At 36.8% G+C, this 25,085-nt stretch overlaps 1 protein-coding gene and 1 non-coding gene across 4 annotated transcripts in view; both read left to right on the top strand.

Annotated features, from left to right (window-relative positions):
* Positions 1-25,085, top strand: part of lrrc45 (leucine rich repeat containing 45) — a 76,722-nt gene that overhangs the window by 3,335 nt on the left and 48,302 nt on the right. For all 3 annotated transcript variants that reach the window (XM_043714724.1, XM_043714722.1, XM_043714723.1), the window contains exons 3-10: positions 2,166-2,344; positions 3,017-3,145; positions 5,744-5,856; positions 17,169-17,227; positions 18,161-18,238; positions 19,968-20,103; positions 21,655-21,732; positions 23,708-23,819. In XM_043714724.1, coding sequence (XP_043570659.1) covers positions 2,166-2,344; positions 3,017-3,145; positions 5,744-5,856; positions 17,169-17,227; positions 18,161-18,238; positions 19,968-20,103; positions 21,655-21,732; positions 23,708-23,819 — 884 coding nt within the window. The remainder of the gene's footprint in view (positions 1-2,165; positions 2,345-3,016; positions 3,146-5,743; positions 5,857-17,168; positions 17,228-18,160; positions 18,239-19,967; positions 20,104-21,654; positions 21,733-23,707; positions 23,820-25,085) is intronic.
* Positions 16,796-16,896, top strand: LOC122562371. Its single transcript, XR_006315289.1, has one exon. It is a non-coding gene; the product is annotated as a small nucleolar RNA SNORA17 (small nucleolar RNA).

Raw genomic sequence — 25,085 nt, 5'->3', positions numbered from 1 at the left:
GATGTTCTGGAATGTATTATTCTGGCACGTGCGGTCAATTCAGTATCATGCACTTTGTCTGAAGTCTTGTAGACGCATCTTGTTGAGAGAATACAATCTAGAGAAGTTCTTTCAATCACTCGTTCAAGAGAAGAAATAGATTTCACCCTGAATTGATATGGAGGGTATTTTTTTAGGAAAAGGCGAGCTCAGCTGGGCAGCTTATTCATTACGAGCTTTCTTCCAGGTCAGCTTGGTCTTATTCAGGTTTCCCTCCAACTGAGCCAGACAAAACCAGAACTTCTGCAAGCCAGTCACTGTTCAAAGCAACTTCAGTAGGGTCTATCACAAAACAAGCAGTTATCACTAGTTATTGTGATTTCTAGTAAACCTTTCAAAATAAAATCTCCATGTCCACAATGAACTTTCAATATCTCCTATAAAAGAAATCACTCCAGATATTTCCAAAAAATAATTAAATAAATTCCTTTTTCCTCATTCCTTGAAAACTTGAGTACTTGTAGCAATATTAGATATAATTATTTTTAAAATCCAAAGAATTGCAAATGCTGGAAATCAGAAACAAATACAGAAATAACTGGAAAAACTCACCAGGTCTGGTTGCATATGTGAAGAGAAAGCCGAATTAATGTTTTGTATCCAATGACCCTTTTTCAGAACTCATTGAAGCTGGGAAAAGATTGGCATATATGGTAAAGATAGGGTGTGAGCAGGGGGTAGAAGTAAACGATAGGTTGAGATGGAGACTAAAGAGGGAAGAAAACGGTTGGACAGAGAAAGGAATGCATAATGATCAGTCTGGGACCATTCATGACTGGTTGTTTGTGGTAACAAGGCCTAGTGTGTGGGGGTTGTGTAAGGATATGAGAGAAGATGCTCAGGCCCTAACATTATGAACTCAACATTGAGTCCAGAAGGCTGCAAGCTTTCCAAGTGGAAAATGAGCTGTTCTTCCAGCTTGCACTAAGCTTTGCTGGAGCATTGCAGCAAACCCAGTACAGAGATATGTGTCTGATGGTGGCATCCCCTTGGAGTTGGTGGAAATGGCAGCTAATGATCCTCTTGATATGGGTATTGGTAGGATAGTAGGTGAGTATGAAGGGGATCTATTGCTGTTTTAGGAGAGAAGACCAAAGGTGAGGGCCAAAGTGCAGGAGAGTATCGGACACGCCTGAGGGTCCTATCAACAACAATGGTGGGGAATCCTCGGTTGACAATGAAGGTGGACATTTCAGAGATCATTTTGTTGAAGTTGGCATCATTAGAGCAATTGAGACAGAGGAATATTTTAAATATAAAATATCTTTAGTACTATGTGATAAGTATGTTATGTTTGAAAATAATTTATCCAAAATATCATGCTTAAGAAATCAACTGATTGGGTGACTTCATTCCAACAATTTTTTTAATTAACTTTGCTCAATAACAGCTATAATCAAAATCTAAAGAATGCAAGTCAAACTTTGCAATAATGTAATGCTTTTCACACTAGCCAGATAACTTTGAAGCATTTTACAGCCAGATAAGCCTACGAAGAGTCTTCAGAATAAAACATTAATTCTTCTTCTGTCTGCATAGATGTTGCCATACCTGCTGAACTTCTCCAGCATTTTGTTTTCATTTAAGAAGCCTTGTTGATTTGTGGTCGATATTATAATGTGGAAATGCAGCAGTAAATTTGTGCTCTGCAAATTCCCACAAATCACAATGTGACAATGACCTGATAATCTGTATTTGTTTGTGGTGTTAATTGTGTGATTAATGTCAACAGGAACCAGAGAGAATTTCTCTGGTCATCTTCAAAAAAATGAACCATGGGATCTTTTCCATCTTCTTAAGCAGGCAAATAGAGGCTTCGTTTAAAGTCTTATCTGAAGATAGGCAGCTCCAAAGGTGCATTGCCGCCAATATTGCAGCTTTTCTTGGAAGGAGCAATTGGAGAACAAAGTTTTGTCTGATATATTCAAATTTGTGGTCTTGAATGGATAGATGAATTTAAATGCATTATCTGCTAAACTATAATTGCTTTCTTTAAGGTATCCCCTTTTTAATTGGTGCAGTCTAAATAATTAGGTATGTTTTCTTTGTGATAGATGTAAAGCATTGTAAAGTCCAGTCCCCACAATTTAAGACTTTCTTAATGTAGTGTGGCCATTTTCTTCCAGTTTGATATTGGAATGGAATGCTCTTGGAATGTGGGAAGAAGGATTTTGTGTATTCTGTGAGGGATTAAGAGCCAACAAATGTCTTAAATCTCTCGACCTACGCAATAACCAGATTAACCACCAGGGTGTAGGGGAGCTGGCATTGGCCTTAAAACACAACGATGCACTGCAAGAACTAGGTACGTAAGATACTTTGCAGAATTAATCTAGTCAAAAAAACAGTAGAAATGCTTCTCATCAAAAGTAACGTTTTTGTCAACATTTTAGTTATGTTGTAATTGTGAGTTGTAAGTCCTTAAGTTTTATATAACTGTTTAATTCAGTTATCAAGTCTCACTTTTTCATACTTTAAAAAGATTGCAGTGACTTTTATTTTCTAATTACCTTTGTAAATCATAAACCACATTTTCAAAACAAAATGTATGTTGAGAAACATTTTATGTAATGATAGAGTCAGAGTGTCATACAGCTTCTAAAATTAAACCTTGAATAATTCATTAGTATAGGGACAAGGGCATTAATGAATTAATTTGACAACTTGAAAAACTGCAAATAACGTTTCCTGTGATGGATGTAGGTTTGCTCGTTGAGCTGGAAGGTTCATTTTCAGACATTTCATCACCATACGAGGTAACATCATCAGTAAGCCTCCGACGAAGCTTCATCCGGAGTCTCACTGATGATATTACGTATGGTGATGAAACATCTGAAAACGAACCTTCCAACTCAGTGAGGAAAGTTACATCCTGAACTTCAACCTGAGCTACAAATCTTCTCAAAACACGCTTCCCTGTGATGCCATTCTCTCACTGCACATTGTAGTCTCTGGAATTTTTCTTTTCATTTTACAGATCTTCGCTGGAATAATGTTGGCCTCTTAGGCGGTAGAGCATTACTCTGTGCATTACAACAAAACAAAACCCTAGTGCGTCTAGAACTGGCTGGAAATAACATTCCCAGTGATTTGCTGAAAGCTATAGGTAAGTAAAATTAGATTTTATTTCAAAGCAAGTGAGTCCAGAGCAGTGACATATCCTTGAATGAAATAAAATGATGATCGTCTATTCAGGTGAGCTATTAGTTTGTACCCTGTCATATCCTGGCTGCCAAGCATATAGAGATGCTATGGGTTTCTTGTGGCACTTTGGTAGTGTTCAAGTTCCACCGGCTCCAGAGGTGTGTCAAAACATTTTGAATAAGTTGATTAACAGTATCTGTAGAGAATAACCGTGTAACCATTGCTCTCATTTAATCAAATGGTTAAATTTCGGTTTTAGATATTTGATTAAGTTCTCCCTCACTCACTAATTTGACTTTTGTCTTTTTCAATTTATTCCTTAAAATTTTATCAAGTTTGTATTTCAACTGAAGTGTTCTGCGCTTCAGAAACCGTATTTTCCTTTTTTTTAAAGAAGAGAATCATAACCTTCATAGAATAGAGTTGCTATGTCCATTGTGTCAATGCAAGTCTGAGAATTCTACCTAATGTCACTCCACTACTCTTTAGCAGTAGTTCTGCATTTTTTTTCTTTCAAGTACTTACTTAATTCTCTTTGAAGGCCACAATTAAATCTGCTTCCATCAATCTTTCGGGCAACACATTTAAATTATATGTACTTTGAGATTAAAAATATGATTTTCATCGTGTCACTTTTGGTTCATTTGCCAATGATTTTCTATATTTTTTTCTGTTCTTTGGTACTACCAGCAAAGGATATGATTTATCTCTAATGAAGAGTCATAGAATGCAAAATATTAACTTTTCTCCGCACAGATGCTGAGTTTCTTCAGCAATTTTATTTGTTACAGTTTCTCTCTATCTAACATGTCCAGATCTTTCATAATTTGAACACATCTATCAAATAATCTATCAACCTTCTCTCCTCTCAGGTGAATAAATATAGTTTCTCCAAAATATCCACATAACTAAAGTCTCTCATTCCTGAAACCATTCCAGTCAATCCTTTCTGAATAAAGGCAGAAGAAGTGATGTGAAAGGATATGGGGAGCCAATACATAATCAAATTCAAGAATTCTGTTTAAAACTTAAGTGCAGCAATCAATGATATCAACAGCACTGAGCTAACTAACAAGTTAATCTGGTTTGAAAGGTAAGAAAAAGTAATATTGGCCAGATCAGGAGGAAAACTCTGCTCTTTTTCAAACAGCTCCTGTGAAATCTTTTAAAATCCACTTGAATTGGCTGGCAAGGAGTAGAAAGGAAAGTATCACTCATGATAAATCAACATAAAAACAAAATACTGTGGATGCTGGAAATCTACAATTAAAAAATAAAGTGCTGTAAATACTTAGCAAGTCATGCAGTGTCTGTAGAGATACACAGTTGACATTTCAGGCTAATGACCTTTCATCAGAACACACTGTACTTGTGCTATGCTTTAACCTCAACCACGAGACCATTTACACTGGCTGTTCAATTTTTTTTCTTCCACCCCCCCTGCTTTTTGTAGCAGTTGATCAAGTATCCTTTTTCTATTTTGTTTTTGGAATCCAAACTAGGTTGAGAAAACTGATAACAGCAGTTTGGCAGTACAGAACTTGAGCACTGCTCAAATCACATTTTATTGGAGTTTTTTTTTACTCTTGGACTCATCAAGACAATTTGCAAGATTAGCTATAAACGGAGAAGTCAGCATCTTTACTGTGAAAGGAAAAGTTCTGATGGGTAGACATATTGCCATGGAGAATCCATCAGTCAATGATGGTTGACTGTTAACATCCAGGCTTTGATTAGACCTTAAACAAGTGCAATGAGAAACTGCCACAGTTTGGTGAATTGGCACCGATACAGTGTGCACACATGTTCTTCTGTCTGCAAAGAATAGATCCCAATATAGTAATATATTTACTACTTGTACATATTGCGAACCCAATTGACGATCCTAAATTGGATAATCCTAAATTACTCATTTGTTTGACACACGAGATGTATTTTTTGGCTTCCCAGCATCCTCCTGCTGATGATGAACACCATTTGTTTTGCTACTGCATTGCAATTATCCTGAAACAGCTGGCTCTGTGTGTCGCTCATATGTTTTAAGATACCTACCCTTCCAGGGTAATCCAAAGTGGGGACAGAAATCATGCAACTCAGAGGTGCTTCTATACCAAGATAGATTTTGCATGCCCCCTAGAGTCATTGGCCCCAGTTATTGGAACTTGATGACCCCCTGCCTGACCTTATTCTGAGGTTGACCGGTAAAGTGGTAATAACTGGCTGCCCATTAAATTCCTATCCTGATTGGTGTTCCACTGTATATATTGACAGGGAGTTAGTACTTCTGTAAGTGCACACTTGTTCATGGACATGACTGAGCATGAGCACAGAAAGGATTTCAGGCGGGGTATATAACAGATAGAAGATCCATTCCAGTCCGCTTTATACCTCATTGAAAATTTTGTGCTGTGTTTAACAAATGATTGTATTTCTACTGTTATGTTGAGCTTCTTGATCTTTATTTGTGCATATCGAGCTAGAACACTATTCTCCTAAATCATGGAACTGCAGTTTGTGCTTTGTATGAATGTACCTCAGTGGCATGTTTGTATACCAACAGAACAAGCAGTAAGTCATAACTCAGACTGTCAGACCACCTTGAGAGAGAGCAGATCACGTTCAAAAGTCCTCAGCAATGAGATCCAATGTTTGAAAGTGGAAAAAAAGAAGCAGGTAACTTCTTTGTGGAGCAACTTGTGACAGCTAAATATAAAATGTATATACAAGATATTATTGTATGTCACATTGGCAGAAAATTTTATCCCTTTTAGATGACTGTAAATTGAGTAAACATGGGAAATCCAATAAGGTGGTAATCGTTCAGCAGAGCAAGCAATGGTTGTAGCCTTTAAACACATACAAATTATTAAAATGCTTTGTGGCATTTCAGTCAATGGAAGTATTTCATTATGCAGATGTTACATTTCAGTATCTTAATATGTATTTGCACCATGTAACTGGAATGTACCATTAAAGAACAATATCTAATAGTTGGATGTTTCTTGAAGGTTGACTAGCCCTTGTTGCAGAAATTTCCTTAATAATTTTGACTTGATCTCTGGTGTTCTAACATTGGAATAGCAAAAAAAAATTGTGATTTGCACTGTAAGAAATTAATAAAGTTTTTAAAAAACATTACAATTATATGTTTTTTAACAAAGTGATTCACCTGCAATTCAGTGTCCGTATCATGGCATATGTTTGCATGATGTTTTGCAGAATGACAACAGAATCTGAATATGACTGCAGGAAAGCCAAATGTTGTTCTTTCAAAATCATTTTGCGATATAAGAAATCAAAGCTTATGCTTCAAATTTGAATAGACCTGGTTAAGTTAATAATGTTTCCCAAAACCAGAACCACACATTGAGACTGCTTAAAATAAAATTTACCTTTGATGCTCATCTATTAACCCCCCATCTGCTTTGCAATAAGAATATGTTTGCAGAAATATATAAAGGGGATGGCTCAGGGGTTAACACTGCCGACTCACAGTGCCAGGGACCTGGGGACGATTCCACCCTCGGGCAACTGTCTGTGTGGAGTTTGCACATTCTCCCCATATCTCTGGGTGCTACACTAAATGTCATAGTGTCCAGGGATGTGCACTCTGGGTGGTTTAGCCATGGGAAATGTTGGGTTACAGGGTGGATCTGGGTGGGATATGCTTTGGAGGGCCAGTGTGGACTCGAGATGGGTCAAATGCTTCTACACTGTAGAAATTCTATGATTCTGAGAAGAATCCTCTGTCTCCCAAATGAGTTTAACATTCCAAGAGTATCATCTGGTGATACATTTTATATTCCATACCACTGAGCTTTTGAAAAAATATTAAAAAGATACAGTTTTATTTCTTTTTAGATTAGATTAGATTACTTACAGTGTGGAAACAGTTATTGAAAAGATTTTTGTATGACTTAACAAATAATGGCTCTTTACAAAGTTCACAGCTGTAAGACATAGCTTATGTGAGGTGCTGCATTTTGGTAAGGCAAATCAGGGCAGGACTTGTACAGTTAATAGTATCGTAGAATCCCTACAGTGTAGAAACAGGCCCTTCTGCCCAATAAGTCCACACCGACCCTCCAAAGAGTAACACACGCAGACCTGTTCCCCTACCTTATTATCCTATATTTACCCCTGACTAATGCACCTAACCAAAGGTCCCTGAACACTATGGGCTATTTAGCATGGCCAATTCTCCTAACTTGCATGTCTTTGGATTGTGGGAGGAAACCGGAGCACCTTGAGGAAACCCACACATACGCTGGGAGAATGTGCATACTCTACACAGAATGTCGCCCGAGGTTGGAATTGAACCCGGGTCCCTGGCGCAATGAGGCTGCAGTGCTAACCACTGAGCCACTATGCCGCCCTCTTCCGAGGAGACAAAATAAAAGAGAAACAAATGGGGCCTGGGACATGGTAGCCAAACAAAGACACCTAGGGGTGCAGGTGCATAGTTTGTTGAAAGTGGAGTCGCAGGTAGACAGGATGGTGAAAAAGGTGTTTGGCATGCTTGCCCTCATTGATCAGAACATTGAGTACAGGAGTCGGGATGTCATTGTGGTTGTACAGGACATTGATGACGCCACTTTGGAATACTGCATACAATTCTGGTCAGCCTTCTATAGGTAGGATGTTGTTAAACTTGAGAGGGTACAGAAAAGATTTACCAGAATGTTGCTGGGGTTGGCGGGTTTGAGTTCTAGGGAAACTTTGAATAGACCGTTTTTTTCCTCTCGAGCATCGGAGGCTTGGGGGTGGCCTTATAAGGAATTTATAAAATCATAAGGGGCATGGATCGGGTGAATAGCCAAGGTCTTTTCCCTAGGGTGGGGGAGTCCAAAACTAGCAGACATAAGTTTAAGGTGAGAGGGGAAATGTTTAAAGAGGACCTGAGGGGTAACTTTTTCATGCAGAGGGTGATGTGTGTATGAAACGAGCTGCCAGAGGAAATGGTGGAGGCTGGTACAATTACAACATCTAAATGTTGTAATAAGTATATGAATAGTAAAGATTTAGTGGGATATGGGCCAAATGCTAGCAAATGGGCCTGTGTCAGATTGGAATGTCTGGTCAGTGCTGACAAATTGGATGAAAGGTCTATTTCCATGTTGTATTACTTTGATTCTTTAAACACCATTATAAAATAGATTTAAAGACCTATTTTTAAGTTTATTTTTAAGTGAAGAAAATCCCATGACTAAGTTGCTCATATAAAATAAATTCTGTGCCATGCTTCTGTAAGCTATTGTCTCTTTACTCTGAATAAAAATGTATAAATAATGTAAAATTGCACATGATTGGGCAGACTGAATTTGGTGCTGTGATATCTTAAGACACTACACAAATATAGCCGTTAATATGTTAGTAATTATGGTGATTTATAACCCATCAAAATTGCAGTGTTTCCATGGTAACTAAAAGCATTAATATAGGAGTATCTGAAATTATTTCAATACATCTCACTTCAAAGTACAGTGAAGAATAGGTCCATTATTAAATGCATACGGATTTTAAGAATATTTGTGAAACCAAGAGATAATGATAAAAAGGAATGCTGTAGCACTGTGCCTCTGCACTAAGGTTATTCTTTGTTGATTGTCGACATAAAATTAAGTGGGAAGGATGGAAGTAATCAAATGAACCACATAGCTACTTACAGCACAATCTGCACATACTGCCTTATTCTGGATTCACATTTGCATATAATGATTTTCCTTCTCCAATTTTAAGCAGAATTCACTTGTCCCATGGCATGGAAACAGTTCTTTGATTCTCTGATGGTCTTGCCAACTGTCCCTCCTCCCAACATTCATCTTGCCAAATTTGGCATAATTTAAACTTGGCAGGCAATCTCTGGATTTTTAATTAGATATCAACATAGATATTTACAACAGTGTGCATTTATTGCTTTTCTTTTAATTATTTGATGATTTTCTATCAATATTTCTGGGGTGATGGGAGGGATAAATCCAAGAAATAAACTTTTGGAGGGCTCTTGAGATTTTCTTACAGCACTTTTTTAAGCTTTGAAGTTGCATTTTCATTCTGATAGTGCTTTTTTAATTTAGGTGGGGTAGTTATGTAGTAAGTAACTTGACATTGTGTATTTGAATTGGTATTTTAAAGGTTTCCTTCTTTGAAATAGATATGATAGCATAGTTGCCAGAAAGAGAGACTGTGTGTGAATTTCTTTTTTTTTAAAAATCTTTTAACTTGATATCTATAAGATGCTTTTGTTAATTTTTCACAAATAAATTTCCCTTGTTGTGTTTTACAAACATGTCAAAATACAGAAAAAAAGTTCAAAATGCAATTTGCTTCACTCTTCTGCTTAAATCACAATTATTAGACTTTATTACCCCAAATGGTAAATGATTTTCATATTCATATCTATATTAATATGGATATTTTTGGTTATAAATTGAGCTGTAAGATAATGAGAGCCAAATTAAGGAAATCTAAACATGTTGCAATCAAGAGTTGAGGCTGTGGTGCATTTAAAGAAGTTCAGTTTACTGGGACATCATTCCCTCAGGTAAATTATCCAGTTAATTAAGAATATTTCATTAATTTTGTTTCTCAAAACAAAAAGCTCTTTTTATGCTGGAAACTGAAGGGTAAGAGGTAGAAATAGATTTTTAGCTGAGATGCAGATGAATGTATTGCATGTAACAACACCTGTATTGTTAATGCATGTATTTAAAATAAATATGATTGGGGATAAGGCAAAAGGAAAGAATAGACAGTAAACATTTCCTGATGAAGGGCTTTTGCCCGAAATGTCGATTTTACTGCTCCTCGGATGCTGCCTGAACTGCTGTGCTCTTCCAGCACCACTAATCCAGTAAACATTAGAGCAGCAGCTGCACCCTGACTGCCACTGTCAAACCTGTGACTACAGTGGAGCAGCTCCTGCCTTCAGTGATTTGACAGTTCAGCAGATCGGAACAGCCTGCAGCTGAAAAGAGTGGCTCAGCTGCTGTTGAGGGACAAAAATACCATCTTACACTCATCCTCGCCAATGTAATTTAGCTCTAACCACCTCAGTTGGATAATCTATCTGATCACTGCTCATGTTTTAATAAACCATTGTGGGTTTATTTTTGGCTTGGTACCTATCCCCCACGTCTGCCCACCCCTCACCTTTCTGAGGTGCAAGGAGGATTTGGGAAAGAGAGCTTAGCACCACCATCATTCCAGTGCTCAGGGCTCATGTACCAGTGTTGTCTTACGATGAGAGGCTGACTATACTGAGTCTATACTCTCTGATGTTAGAAAAGTTAGAAATTCAGGGTGTAAATATTTTAGAAAACGTACAGGCTAATTGCTGCAAGGCTATTTTTGCTGCCTGAAAAGTCTACAACCCACTGCATAGTCTGAGGATTAAACGCCGATAAATTAAGAACAAGATAAGGAATTTCTTCACTTTGGGATTTGCGAATCTTTGGAATTCTTTATCACAGAAGGCAGTCGGTTAGATTTTTCAAAATAAACATTATGGGATTGGGTAAGCAAATGGATTCTGGGCTTGATCATTTGTAAGCTTTTTGGATGTGATCTCAACAAATGGCTCAAAAAGCTATTACAGTCTACTCCTTATTCCTATTTATCATACTATGTTTTTACTGACCATAACATTTCACGATAAAGACAAAGACCATTTGGCCTATCAGGTTATACTATCAAATAACTACTCATTCAGTCTCATTTCTTTGTTCATTCCATTAAAAATATGTTTATTCGCTTTGCCCTTTTCATTCTAGATTACAATTATAATACTGTGACTGATGGAACATCCCAAGTCTTAACATAGTTGAAAAAATGTTTCGACTATTTCAGGTGTCTGTCACTTATTTGGTTAAGCTGCCTGGTTCAAAGTATTGTTGTGAGTTACTTTGAATTCAGCTACTTATTAAGAAATCGCACAGAAATCAAGTACTGAGAAAATGATTTAAACTTTATTTCATGTAGCAACCAAAATAAGATCCCTCAAATAAGCAGGTTAAGCCTCATAACTCAACTTGACTATTACCAATGGTGGAATTTAGCTATGATTCCAACTAACAGTGTCTGCCTCTGGAAGTGTTCAGGTTTCAATCCTTGAGCAGTATTGTTCTTCAAAGTCCTGCTGTTGAATTGTTCTGGTATTTGATACTTCATCCTTCAGGTCCATGATGCGATATTATTTATGATTCTTTAGATTCCTTTCATCCAAAATGTTGATTACTCTTTTGGAGTCCTTGAGACTGCAGCTTGCTTCCTTATCAGAAGTAATTTGTGGAGGTGCCTGTGTTGGACTGAATTTATGTTTGTGGCATGAGGTATCCAGTTATAGAGCAGGTATCAAAATGGTTTTGTTTATGTAGCCTCAACTCCTTATTTTCCCAGTCAAGGCTAATTGCTTTCAATTCCTGTATAGGTTTGTCCTTTTCCTTCATAGTATATTTCAGAGGTTTTGCTGCTTCCTTTAGTCTATGAACAGTTGTTAAACTATCAAACTACACTAATAGGTGGCTCTGAAAGGTGCAAGAAAAGAATATCAGCTGTACTTATCCAGCAATAACCCAGTAAGGTCAATAATATTCCAGATGGAAAGTTGAAATTGTTTAAATACTTGTTTACAGAGACTGGTCATTGGCATTCAAAAAATTGGTTTGGTGGAGCAATGTTGAACATCTGTGAAACCAAACCCTAAGTAACATTGATCTCATGGAGTTGGATGTATTATCTTAGTTATTTTGGGATTAGAGAGGAAATTAGTATCTAATTGGCAGCTGCATGTCCAGGCCATGAAATTGAATTAAATATTAGACAGATTAGCATTTCATCCTGTTCTTCTTTATACTACAATGCTAGTCCTACCCTATTATGTTCCTAATCAAGATGAAGACACAGATTCCATTGGGATGTGTTCAAATTCAAGGGTTGGTAAGATTAGTTGGCTGGATGGTTAGTTTGTAATGCAGCGTGATGCCAACCATGTAAGTTCAATTTCTGCATTGGGTGAAGCTAACATGATGAACTCACAGTTTCAACCTCTTCTCTTGCCTGAGATATGGTGACCTTCAAGTTGAACCACCACCAGTTCTCTTTAATGAGAGAGCAGCCCTATGGCCTAGTGGAACTGTAGTGACTTTACCTTTTACTCAAATTCTCAAATTTTATGCTGCAGACAATAGAATGAGTTCAGTGTTAACTGGTTAGTTGATAATATACTTTGTACTTTATGAACTGACATTTTATAAGCTTTAATGATGTAAACTATTCGTATTTTTTGATGATTCAACTTTGATACTATAATTCTTTTCTTTTATCAAATTTAAGTCACAGAATTTGGCCTAATTGACCCAAACTGACTGACTGATTATTCTTCAATTATTTGGAGACTAGGAAGACATTAGAGAGTTTATTACTTCCAATGAATAAATTACATCTAGGGCATTCTGTTCAAAACTTGACAAATTATATTACTCGATGTTAGCCATTTAAACTCCAAATGGACAAGAATTTGCTTCTGGGAATACGCAAAAGGAATTGTAATATGAGAATAATAATGACTGTAAGTGATATGAATAATCTATTATGTTTAAATGATGAACTCTTTCTGACTTACAAAAGGAAATTCCCTACTGTGGAAGAGAGAGGAATAAACAAAAGATATGTGTATCGAATAAATGTTCAAGATTCTAACTGATTTTGATGAATATGAAGGAACTGTTTATTTCTACTGGCAGATAGATTCAGAGAATCTACCAGCATCATGACTGAGCTACTATTTATGGGCGGCATAGTGGCACAGTGGTTAGTATTGCTGCCTCACAGTGCCAGAGACCAGGGTTCAATTCCTGCCTCAGGCGACTCTTTGTGTGGAGTTTGCACATTCTCCCCGTGTCTGCGTGGGTTTCCTCCGGGTGCTCCGGTTTTCTCCCACAATCCAAAAACGTGAAGGTTAGGTGAATTGGCCACGCTAAATTGCCCCTAGTGTTAGGTGAAGGGGTAAATATAGGGGAATGCGACTGGATGTGTTGCGCTTCGGCGGGTCGGTGTGGACTTGTTGGGTCGAAGGGCCTGTTTCCACACCGTAAGTAATCTAAAGTAATCCCTATGGTGCACATAGGGGGCATTTAACCCATTAAGTCTGCACTGACCCCCCCTGAAGAGCATCCCACCCAGAACATTCCCATCCCTGTACCCTGCATTTACCATGTCTAATCCACCTAGTTTACACAACCTTGAACCTAATGGGGCAATTTAGCATGGCCAATCTATCGAACCTGCACATCTTTGGATTGTGGGAGGAAAACCAGAGCACCTGGCAGAAACCCATGCAGACTGCTAACCAAAATATACCAATTTTAAATGATCAGAAAAATCCAAAATGTTTAGTGTTATGATTTAGAATGTATTGCCTGAATGGTTGGTGAACCTATATATAATAATTTTTGAAGTGGTATTTAATATCAAATCATAAAGGAGGAATCTGCAGGTTGTGGAGAAAAAGCAGTTTCAAATCACAGGTACAGATACCCCTCTTGTCCATGATTTTGTATATCATAGGAAAAGCATGTCTTGTGTTTTAATTTGAACCTTCTCCTGGTCTGAACATTTTAATTTTAAAATCTGCATCCCGTAAATATGAACAAACCTGAATTGTTGTAAATTAAAATCTTCTTTCAAGTTACTTGCATAAAGGGCATTTGGAATTAAAACCCTATTAAAAACTCTATTGTGCAATTTGAAAGAATTGTAAAACTTATTGATTGGACTGTAAATTGTGCTCTGATTGAAATTACATCCTGTGACTCCAATCTGCACAACACCAGTGCATATTTGACTATAATTATCTCATGTCAAGTACATACTAATTATTTGTGGTTGTGTGTGAGTAATGATTATAATTCTAACCAAGTATCAAAAGTTCCCTTTTTTAAACTCAAACCCTCTGCTATTAGCATATCAGTGCGATTACCTCTGAACCTTGCTGGGGTGGCAAGATTTTTTTTTGTTATACATGTACCCTGCATTTTGTTGTATATGTACCATTTAAGTAGTTGGTAGAATGAAGATTGGACAATATTTTTCTTTCTTTTGGGACTGTGAACAAACTTTTTGTAATGTTTCTGCACTGACTCCCCGAAGAGCATCCCGCCCAGAACCTTCCCATCCCCATACCCTGCATTTCCCATGTCTAATCCACCTAGTTTACACAACCCTGGACATTTGATTTCAATGACTGTTAGTTGATACATAATTACTACCTGTGTCCAATCCTTGACCATGGGGGTTTTCCATTTTGCCTCTGCTTCACCCCTCCCCCTCCCCCCATCTCCCACATATTTTGTCACATAGCACTGGCTTCAGCCTTGGTCATTCACAGCTCCTAATCTCCCTATCTCTCTATGCACTGTCATTATCACCTATTTATTGCTACCTTTGCTTCTGCCTTCTCTCAGCCTCGTATAAATTACTCCTTATTTCTCCCCTTTTTTTAGCTTTGTCAGTTAGACTCTTTTCTCTCCTTACAGATGCTGCCAGACCTGCTGAGATTTTCCAACATTTTCTCTTTTAGCTTTTGAGCATATCTGGTTCACACCTTAAACAAACTGTGTTTTTTGGATGTTAATTTGTGCAATATTCAGTTTCTAGGATCTGGATTTTCAAATTTCAGGGTCAACCTACTATACATGATCAATTATTGAGAAATTGAATTGATCATGAAAAATGAGCTCTGGGTTTCCTGATGGGATCATTAAGAGTACATCTGGAACTGAATAATAACTGTTCAAGGAAAAGAAATGGGTTTGTTTGTAGAATTTTTGGATAGTTTAGAAACTACAATTTAATTTATTAATTGTACTCTGCAAGAACTGGAAATTGCTGTCTTTGGATAATTTTAATTCTTGTTTCCATTGATAATCAGGAACAGCCTTTGATATGACCCATAAATGAAACTAATTAATGGATTGCATGGTTTGAATTTATTGGTGGCTCAATTTCATAAGTTGCACTTTACAATTTTATTTTGCAAGTGCTGATAATGTGCAGATTATGTAATGGCAATAGAAATCACAAAATAGATTGATTGGCCTTATTCATCATATCTTGGCTCAACATCCAGAACGACAGTCTCTGCTTGTTAAAGTGAATGTTTCTTGTACACATCCAGTATCTGAAAATGTGTTGCTGGAAAAGTGCAGCAGGTCAGGCAGCATCCAAGGAACAGGAGAATTGACGTTTCGGGCATAAGCCCTTCTTGAAGATGCCCGAAACGTCGATTCTCCTGTTCCTTGGATGCTGCCGATCTGCTGCGCTTTTCCAGCAACACATTTTCAGCTCTGATCTCCAGCATCTGCAGTCCTCACTTTCTCCACATCTAGTATCTGCTCAACAGCCATACGGAGAAGTCTGTTCAAATTCTTTAGAAAGATTGAGAATAATTTCTTAACCTCAAGTTTAAGTATTCGTTTCTCGAAATTGGACCCTTGTTTCTCTGTTGTATCAAGATGGTTTATTTTGAAATTATATTCTGTGCTACTTTCTCTACATTGTTTACTAACTGTTTTATCTTGCTATTTTCTATTCTAACAATTTAATTATTTTCTCAGTTTCTTCAATCTTACATATTTGCTCCTCTGATTTTCAAACTCATGGCATATCTTTCAGCTGCTGAATGTATATTAACATTGTTTCATATTTCCATGACTAATGTCTGGCAAAGTTTTCAAGATGCAGTTTGTTTATGTTTCATGTTCGTACTTTACTGTTCTGGCTATATAGTTGAGCACAGTCTACATGAGCCTGCCTCTGCCCACCCACCAAAAATCTCATGCAGCTATCCAACCCTCCAATATGTCCATGGATCTCTAATTCTGGCCTTTTTCCAATCACTGATTTTAATTACACCACAACTCGCAACTGTGCCATCAGCTGGCTAGGCCACAACCAATGGAATTTTCTCTCTTGACTTCTGATCTTGAAAGACACCCTTTTAAACTTTGCCAAAGATGCAAGTTTTTCTAACCTAATATCTTATGTGGCTTGATGATCAACATTGTTTGACAACACTGTGAACAAAGGCTGTATGAATACAAGTTATTGATGATTGAAAATCTTGTCTTCCACAACCTATGAGATTTGTCTGTAGTTATTTGAACCATTTTCATAGAATACTTGCCACCCATTTATTCATGGGGATACTATTACACTCTCAAATACAGCATTAATATGCAACAAAGTATAATTTTTCTACCTTGTCATTTTGAATGTGCCTTCTCAGATTCTGCAACCATTTCTTGCCACCATCTTTGCTACATTTTGGAACTGGAGCACTTTCCTTTGAGCTTCTGAATTCAAAATCTATCCCTTCACTTTCCCTTTCAATTGTTGCTCCTATTACAGCATAAACTGCTGTCAAGTGTCTGTCCTTTTACAAAGGTCATCAGTCTTTCCACTGTGAATGTCTTCACTTTCAGACCTTTCCTTTGGAACGTTGTTAAATGGTTTCTGAAAGTAAAGGCCTGTTGTTTCGTAGGGCTTCTGTAGTTCCTCATGTAAAGATTTAGACTTTTTGTATGTGCCTTTATTCCATATTTGCAGGCTGCTTTTTTTCTCTTCCCACGTAGCTAGTGGAAAGCAAGAAAAAAGCCCATGCCTTATTTTAGAGTTTAACCTTTTGAGCTCTGATAATATTTATGGACTAATATCAATATTTGATGGAAATACAAGCTCACATTATTTCATATCCTATTGTTTTCAAATTTCTTTTTGAAATTTACTAATAGGCCCTGTATTTTCCATTACTGCATAGGTGAAAATATTTTTAAAGCTGCAATCAATATTTATTCATTGAAGTATTGATATTTGTAAACTTCAAGATTTTATAACATTTCAGTTTTTCATGAACTTGAGCATTTTCTGAGTAACTACTTCTTTAGCATTGTAATTGCTGCTCAATTCTATCTCTAATTCATTTGTAGTTCCTGAATATGATGGGCGTAATTGATCAACAAAAAGAGGAATTGACACGAAGCTGTAGGTCAGTGAACTCTTTTCTATGTGTGATGTTACTTCATAGGATTTACTCAAATTAGGCTTTAACTTCACTCTCCTATTCTTGTATAGATCTTAGTCAGCATTCTGTCCACAAGAGGGAAAAATGAAAAACTGAAAACAAAATGGCTTTGTACTTTCTTAAATGGTCAAAAATATCTGATTTTTGAAGGAACTTGGTTGGGGTGGTGGGGGTAGGGAGATGGGGCAGGTTGCAGTTCTTTTTCAGCTGACTGCTAATCTGTATTCAGAACAATAGTAAAGGTAAAATCAACGTTGTCTTACTGGACCATCGAGCTGCACACTCATTGGAGACAAACGACTGTTGGTTATTTAATCCTGAGGATCTCAACTCCTCAGGACAGGGGAGAGTTTAAGAAGGAGAGTCATTCATGGAATAGTTACAGCACTGGCCATTCAGCGCCAGATCTTTCCGTCCTCGGATCATATTGTTCCACTTCCCTATCCTTTCCATAACCCTGCAATTTTTTTTCTCTTCAGGTGCTTATCATACTCTCTTTTGAAGTTGGATCTGTCTCAGTCATAGTCTCAGGCAGTGCCTTGCAGATCTTAACTACTCACTGTGTGTTTTTAAATAAAAGATTTTCATCATGTAATAAAACTAAAGGTAGACTAACTTAATGCATTGCCAATACCCACATATGATAATTAAAGAAAAGTTTATTTTATTGCTTGTGCTTTTCATTGGAGGAAATTGACTTACAATGCAGGAGTAAAATAGTCTTGCCTTTTAAACTAAGTCAATAACAGCCATTCTGTGTCCAATTTTAGTAAAATTTTAATTCCTGTCTTTCAACAAATTTACAATAATTTGGCCACCTCTAAAGAGAAATTGCTATCTGCTGCTGATATTTGGTTGATGACTTTTAATGTAATTTTAATAACCTTTTCACTTTAGGACTGCTGCAATGCAAGTTGGACAGCTACAGGAAGCACTAGCTGAGAAGAGTTCTATCATCAATTCTTTACGAGCAAAGTAAGATTTCTTTTGTCGATAAGTGCTCTAGTGTTTGAATATACTGCAGTCCACTTGCAGACATGTTTTCCAAATTTGCTTGAAGTATGCAACATAAGTTTGTGTCAATCCAGTTGACATTGGACAGAAGCATTTGCAGTTATCTTATATTCATTGTTCATATTCTGTTCACTTCTACACTGGAAAGACTAAGAATAGATTAGGTGACTGCAGAATATCTCTATTTTGACTCAGTGTGACCTTGGAAAGACTGCAGCTTTTCAGTTAGATTTTTTGTTCCTTTTGCAGTCTATTTTGACAACAGGCCATTTGTATTGAATCACTGCAATGGTTCTCCTGTTTAAGATTAATGTTTAACATGCTTTGTATAACTTGAAGTGCAAAACTTCTACTATTCCTGATTTATAGAATTGTAGTGTCATAATCACACAGTATGGAAACAGATCTTTCCTGTTCATGTACCTGTCCAAATGTCTCTTAAATGTTGTAATTATAACTGCCTCTGCCACTTACCCTGACAGTTCATTCAATAAACAGACCATCCTCTGTGTGAAAAAAGTTGCCCCTCCGTCCTTTTTAAATCTTTACCCTCTCATCTTAAACCTATGCCCCCTAGTTTTGACTCTTCTACTCTTGGAAAATGACATTGGCTAATCACCCTGTGTTTACCCTTCATTATTTTATAAACCTCTTTAAGGTCACCCCTATTCCTCTGCCGCTCCAGGGGAAAAAAGCCCAAGCCTATCCAGTCTCTTCTTATATCTCAAACCCTCCAGTCCCAGTGACATTAATGATTATTTGTACCCCTTCTGGTTAACAACATCCTTCCTCTCATAGGTTGTTTGTCTTCTGGAGTGATTCATGCTGAGAAATTAAAAATAACTCCCTAGTTATTTGTCAGAAATTTGGTTAGACTAATTATTTTCTCCAGTAAATGAACCAGGATGTATAATTTTGCCAGTGTGATTTCATGGCTTTGTAAGCCATCTACTTGAATACAAAATTTTGCTTTTTCTCTCCAAATATAACTAACTTGTGCCTTTGCTTCTGTAGTGGATTGGACTTTTGAGAAAATCTTTGGAATGAGTAAAGTCCATTCTGACCATCAAATGTCATTCTTTACATTTATTATTTTTATCACTGCAAAATTTATTTTGCATTACTTAATTGTTATGCTTCAGTCTCACTTATTATTTGAGCATAAAGGACTTTTTTCACTAATTTCTATTTGTGTCTTCTATTCAAAAGCTACACTGTGTATATGATTTTACACTTGAAAGCCCCTTTTCTTCATCTATCCCATTTACTTCAGCTTTACAATTTGTTAAATGTTTAAATCTTTCTTCACAGTTTATTCTTTTGAGCGTGTGATCAGTTTTGTTGTTGTATTCTATACTCGTTTTTTTCATATACATATGACAAAGCATAGCACCCAAAATGTGTTCTTCCTACATATCCTAGGATTCTTCTGGAAAGTTTGGTTTGCTCCAATATAAGTGCAGTGAAATTGAGATGTTGTTATTGCAGCTAGAAGACTTTCTATTGTTAATTGGATTCCATTCATTGTACACATTTCTGTTACAGTTTTAAAGTGTGTAATGTTTAAGTGTTACAGTGCAAATTTCTTTAATTTGCTTTGTATCTCTAGTTGCTTAACCAGTATAAATCAATTTGTCGCGTTCTGTTTTATTACTGTCTTAACCAGATTTTCCATTTTATTCTGTTTTAGAGTGCAAATGACAGATGCTGCTTTAACATTATCCGAACAAAAGTCAAATAACCTGAAAGAGCTTCTAGAGAAGACAAAATTGGAAAAAATTGCATTAAAAGAGAGACATTCAAAGGAGCTTAAGAGTGAGCAAGAGGTAATAATGGTGCCTATAGAAAACATTTAGAGAGAAATTGTAAGTTTGGAGCCGCTGGGGATGTGGTTATCTTCAGGTAATTGGCCAGCAGGTGATATGCATGGAATAAGATGAGCAATTGGCTTCATTGGCAGGAGTTTTGTGGTGCAATGATAGTCTCCCTACCTCTGAGCCAGGAGGCCTGGGCTCAGGTCCCACCTGCTCTAGAGGTGTGTAATAACATCTCTGAATTAGTTTATTAGAAAAAAAAAATTGAAATTAGTTTAATTGTCCTGTAAAACTTTAAACAATACGATATAATTTTTTGTATGAAATAACTTGCAGGTTTTGAAGTGTGAATATTCAAATGGATCAATTGGCCACCAGCCATTATTATCTACTAATTCTTAAAATGGATGAGTTCCAATTCCACATTTGTCTTTCAGTGAAATGTTTAATGCAGCATTCCACCTTTGTACTTAAACACTGACTCAGAGTTTTGCTCTGCAGTGGTAGTGTCCCTACCTCTGGGCTAGAAGGTGTAGATTTAAAGCCCTCTTTGGGATGTAATGGCGACAGAGGTGTGCCCGAATGTATTGAAACAGTTGGAAAAAAAACGTAATTGAAAAGGAAACATTCTAAGGGAAATAGTGAAAGAACAGACAAGTTGAATTAATTGGATAGCACTTTCATAGGATCAAACTGGTATGATAGCCTGAATTGCCTCCTCCTGTGCTCTGCTTCTAACACAAAATAAGCCTATGTTTGAGAGCATAGTTTTTTATTGTTCAAAAACTTTAGACAGAACGCAGTGGAAAAATTGTCATATTGGCACATGGTATGTGTATCAATTAAATGCTTGCATTTCAAATCAGATTATGGACACTGCATCGCTTACTATAACTTTTCCACCTGAACAGTACGTTAGATTCATTTTGTGCTTTTAATTGAACATTTTTATGCATTGGATCACTATTAATTGGCACAACTGTAAATTCAAATCATTTGGAGGGAGCAAATTTGAAGGTTTCTAGCGGGCAGAAACATCCCAAAGATTGTGATGCAGGCAGTGGTTCCTGCAGCTGCTGCTACAGATGACATTTTCAAGTGCTATAACGTGCGTTTCATTAACACAAATTCACTGTCATACGATTGATAAATTGGGGACGCTGTTTCTAAAGTGCAGACTTTTAAAATGTGTATTGGTAATAATGCAATTCCAGTACCATTTGTTTAAATGGTGCTGCTATTGCGCGATTTTTGTATAGCACGAGATTGCACAAGAACGTAACAGTCGTGTTATAGCAGAACCGACTACTGAAAATATGCAGCTGGAACACCTGTCTGTTTCATGCTACAGAGTACATTAAATTTACTGAACAGGTCCAAGGCATTTTTGATGTACACGGTGTGTATTGAGTGTGTACTGAACATTAAAAAGCCTAATCTGTGTTTTTTAAAGGAACCACTACTAATCTCTCAAAAATTGTATCAGAAAGTGGCATAATTAATTCTTGGCCTTTCATCCTAACCAAAAACTTATACTATAAAGATATTTGTTTTCCCCATCAGGAAGCATGTAGTCGAGAGGTAAAGTTGACTAGGGAGTTAAATGCAGCAAATGGAAAAAACATGGAACTCACAAACAAGGTAGATATCATTTCTCCATCAGATTGTCTACAGGTATTAGAAATTAATTAAGTTTGCATATTGGTTGTGTTATGAAATAGATCTGTTTGGCTAGGATGTTCTTGTAGGCAAATCAAAATACTGTTTTCGTAATTGAGACATATTAGCAACTGTTACTGTGCAAAACTTGTGGAATATATAAAACCATAAACACTTTTCTCACCACTACCACCACAAGCGGTAAATGCTGGCAATGGCCACGTTGTCATCAACAAATAAATTTTTAAAATACCTCCAACTGAAATATTTGGTTGCATTAAATTATATTGGATCTAGAATTTTTGAAGCTTGCACTTTATTACGTAAATTACATGTATGTTTACTCAGATAAAACCTTTTCCTGGCCCTCAAACTTGTACTGCAATGTTCAAAAGGGAATCATGATTTGGACAACCACCTGATGAAGGTGGAGTGTTCCGAAAGTTAGTGCTTCCCACCTAAACCTGTTGGACTATAACCTGGTGTAGTGTGATTTTTAACTGCAAAAGGGAAAGTGTGGATTTTGGAAAGTGTCCCAGAGTATCTAAGGAATCAAATACATTTTGAGCTAGTTATTGATACTGCAAGCTGTAGTTACTTTTCCCAATTTAGATTCAGGTGGGTGATGGAATAGATGATGAAACAACATGGGATCAGAACTGGAAAAATGTGATTTAGGATTGTTTGTTTGCTTGGTGAGTACACCAAAATATTAATTTGGAACAAATGGCCAATGTGGAAGTAATTATATGTTTTGTATCTCTATTTGTTTTCTATTAGGTTTTCAAGTTATAGAGTCACAGAAGTCCCCAACACAGAAAAAGACCCTTATGTCCTCTGATTCTGTGCCAGTCAAAAACAAGCACCTAACGATTTTCCAGCCCTTATCCCATAGCCTTGTATGCCTTGGCATTGCATGTTCGTGTCTAAGTTTTAAAATGACATGAGGGTTTTTGCCACTACCACAATTACAGACAGTGAATTCCAAATTCCCACCTTCAGGATGAAATAAAATTTCCTTTCAACTCCTCTAAATATCTTGCCTTAAATCTATGCCCCGGTCATTGATCTCTCCACCATACAGAAAAGTTCCTTCTTGTCTACCCTATCTATGCCCCTCATAATTTTATAATTCTCAATCATTACCTGCCCCCTCCAGTCTCCTCTGTTTTAAAAACAACTCCAGGTGTTTTAAACTACTTGGTAAATGTCTGTATATGGTTGATAGGGAAAGACAACAATATGTGTTATCTGAATTTTGTCTCTTACATATGTATCCATGAGTTGCTGGATACTTTTGCTTTCTGTCTTGATTTCGTGCTTTTTTAATTGAATTTAATCTAACAAGCTAATTTTGAAACTTTTGGGACATGCTAATTATCCCCATAAGTTACATTTCTGTAATCCACAGGATCTCTTTCACTTTTTTCCTTCATTATCACCCTGTAATCTGAAATGCCATAAACAAAAAGTCAATGCTTTACCTTAACTTCATTGATTTGGAACTTCTTTTAATCTTTTGAGATTGGCATTTCCTAAATATTGTTTATTGTGACTTCATACTAAAGATATAAAACTTTCCAAAAGCAATTGCATTGTATACAAAGATCTTTGACGAAGAAAAATACACCAATTGTCTGTATGTAAAACTAAATTATTATTTTGCTTCAGTCATCTAATTTATACTTATCAAAACTAATTCTTCTAAACAAGATATGGAGATGCTGGTGTTGGACTGGGGTAGACAAAGTTTAAAAAAAATCACACAACACCAGGTTATGGTCCAACATGTTTATTTGGAAGTACTAGCTAGTGCTTCCAAATAAATCTGTTGGACTATAACCTTCTTCTACACAATGTAGCAGAGCAATGATGGTGCATAGTCTTCACCTACAATGTCATTCCACCAATTCCCTGAATTTAGAGTAGATGCTTATTTTGTATCTTTGTCAAACAGATCGATGAACTAGAGCGAAGATGTAAAGTCCAGCATGATCAGATTTGCCACCTGAAACAAGAATTGGCCAATGTGACTGCTGAGATGAAGCAAAGAATAGTCCAGACTGAGGGTAATCTAACTTGAATTTTGTGAGATTAAATAATTAGAGAAGTTCTGAGTGTCATTATAAAAGAGATTGTATACAATTTATATTGTGTTTTCAAGTTTGTAAGGCAAATGTATAAGAAAACTTCTTCATGGTACAAGATAAAAATAGGCATAGATTGAAAATTCCTTTGGGGCCTATCAATAATTCAGTGAATCCAGTGAAGCACAGATCTATCTCAGCACCTAGCTTAAAGCTTCCAGCAATGTTTTCCTCTTTCTTTTAATTTGTAAAAGGAAACTTTCATAACTGAATTTAAAATAATACAGACAGCTATTTGTTCTCTAATCTTACCAATTACTGATCTGATATAATTTAATATTTTCTGTGATCTAAATTTGCTTTAAACTTAATATGAAACATTCAAAGACCTTCTCTGATATTAGTAACAGTCATATCCTCTGTCAGTGTGAGAAATGCAAGTTCCTTTCAGGGTCATTGTTTTCTAATCAACCTGTTCATAAGTATTATTATACACAACTGGATCAGATAGGACTTGTACACAGGCCTCCTGGTTCAGAGGTAGGGACCCTACTACTACATCACAAGAGGGTCAATCACTTCAGCGTTAGAGAACAAGTGATGCTGATATTTTAGTGTGGTAGAGTGGCAGTGTCCCTACCTCTAAGCCATGTGGTCTGTGTTCAAGTCCCTCTTTTTCCAGAGGTATATAATAATAACTGTGAGCAGTTTGATGAGAAATATCTCCTCATGCAGTGGTAATGACTCTCTCTCAGAGCCAGGAGGGAATGGCTCAATCAAAATGGAACTGGAAGGGGAAATAATTCCAATTCACTTGTTCATTTTCTGACTGATCTGTTCAGAGTTTTTATTACACATCTCTGGAACAGGTCGGACTTGAATTCTATCCCTTTAGTTATGTTGCATGGCTGATTGGGTGGCAGTTTAACTTTTAACAGAAGAACTTAGTTCTTCCTAACTGCCTTCCTCTTTTGTGACTGTGTTCTTGTCCGGGTGTCCTTCAGGAGCATATGTTATTCACCAATAGCCTTTATGCTTTTAGTGAGAGGTGAACACTGTGGGGCTGGTTGGCATTATTTCCACCTTCCAGTTCCATTCTGCCCTCTCTCTTTCTCGGTCCCTGTTCTTGTAGCAGTGCCCAGGTGTGCAGTGTTTGTAACTTTTGTTTAATTCATCAAACAGGTACGTGACAAAAAAAGAACTTGGTCTTAATGAAGTTCTTGTGATGCAATGGCTATGCCCCTAGCT

The sequence above is a fragment of the Chiloscyllium plagiosum genome, chromosome 24 (genome assembly GCF_004010195.1).
Source record: "Chiloscyllium plagiosum isolate BGI_BamShark_2017 chromosome 24, ASM401019v2, whole genome shotgun sequence".
NCBI lineage: Eukaryota > Metazoa > Chordata > Chondrichthyes > Orectolobiformes > Hemiscylliidae > Chiloscyllium > Chiloscyllium plagiosum.
Note: the sequence above shows the minus strand (reverse complement) of the source record. Positions and strands in the feature narration are given on the sequence as shown.